Source organism: Aphanomyces astaci (genome assembly GCF_000520075.1).
Source record: "Aphanomyces astaci strain APO3 unplaced genomic scaffold supercont1.563, whole genome shotgun sequence".
Classification (NCBI taxonomy): domain Eukaryota; phylum Oomycota; class Saprolegniomycetes; order Saprolegniales; family Verrucalvaceae; genus Aphanomyces; species Aphanomyces astaci.
Genome location: NW_009798826.1, coordinates 3,868 through 4,444, shown reverse-complemented (window position 1 = coordinate 4,444; position 577 = coordinate 3,868). Strand labels below are relative to the sequence as shown.

Here is a 577-nt window from a genome sequence, read left to right as displayed (position 1 = left end):
GCATGGCTGACACGTGCTCGCTAAACGACGACAAGTCAGTGTCGAGAATGCCAGTACGGTTCCAGCAGTTCACAACAGTTGACCGTGACACTGAGCGCCATGCATCCTTGGCCCACGCGGTACCAGAGGTACCTCATACAATCTGTCCTGACGGCCATCCATCAGAGCATCAATCTGCTCAAGTGCGTTCTGTAGCTGGCGTTGTTTCACCTTGGCCTTGAACGAAGCGATGATTCCAGCATCTTGGGGCTGCAGGTGGGACGTCGTATTCTTTGGAAGCATCCTGACCTTGACGTTCGTGTACATAGAGAGATTCGTCGTCGGGCTTGTGTGGCGGCGCGTTGTCGACCAGCAGCAACACCTTCCGTTCCTCGGCCACCATGCGCTCATTCAGCGCCAGTAGGTACGTGTTGAAAGGGTTGCCCGTCATCCAACCCTTTTTGCTGGCCTTGTAGTCAAAGCCCAAGGCCTCGCCCGACAACCCGTTGAAGCACCGTGGCCGCGCCGCCGTCCCGATCAACAGAGGGTCAACGACATCCGACCCATCCGCGTTCGTGGTAAGTGCAATGGTGATCCT

At 56.7% G+C, this 577-nt stretch overlaps 1 protein-coding gene across 1 annotated transcript; it reads right to left on the bottom strand.

Moving 5' to 3' along the window:
* Positions 1-210: 210 nt before the first annotated feature.
* H257_19407 (hypothetical protein) lies at positions 211-430 on the bottom strand (the record flags this gene model as incomplete). Its single annotated transcript, XM_009848553.1, has 1 exon — positions 211-430. A coding segment is annotated over one exon (219 nt), but the record flags the coding sequence as incomplete, so codon positions are not given.
* Between the last annotated feature and the right edge of the window lie 147 nt (positions 431-577).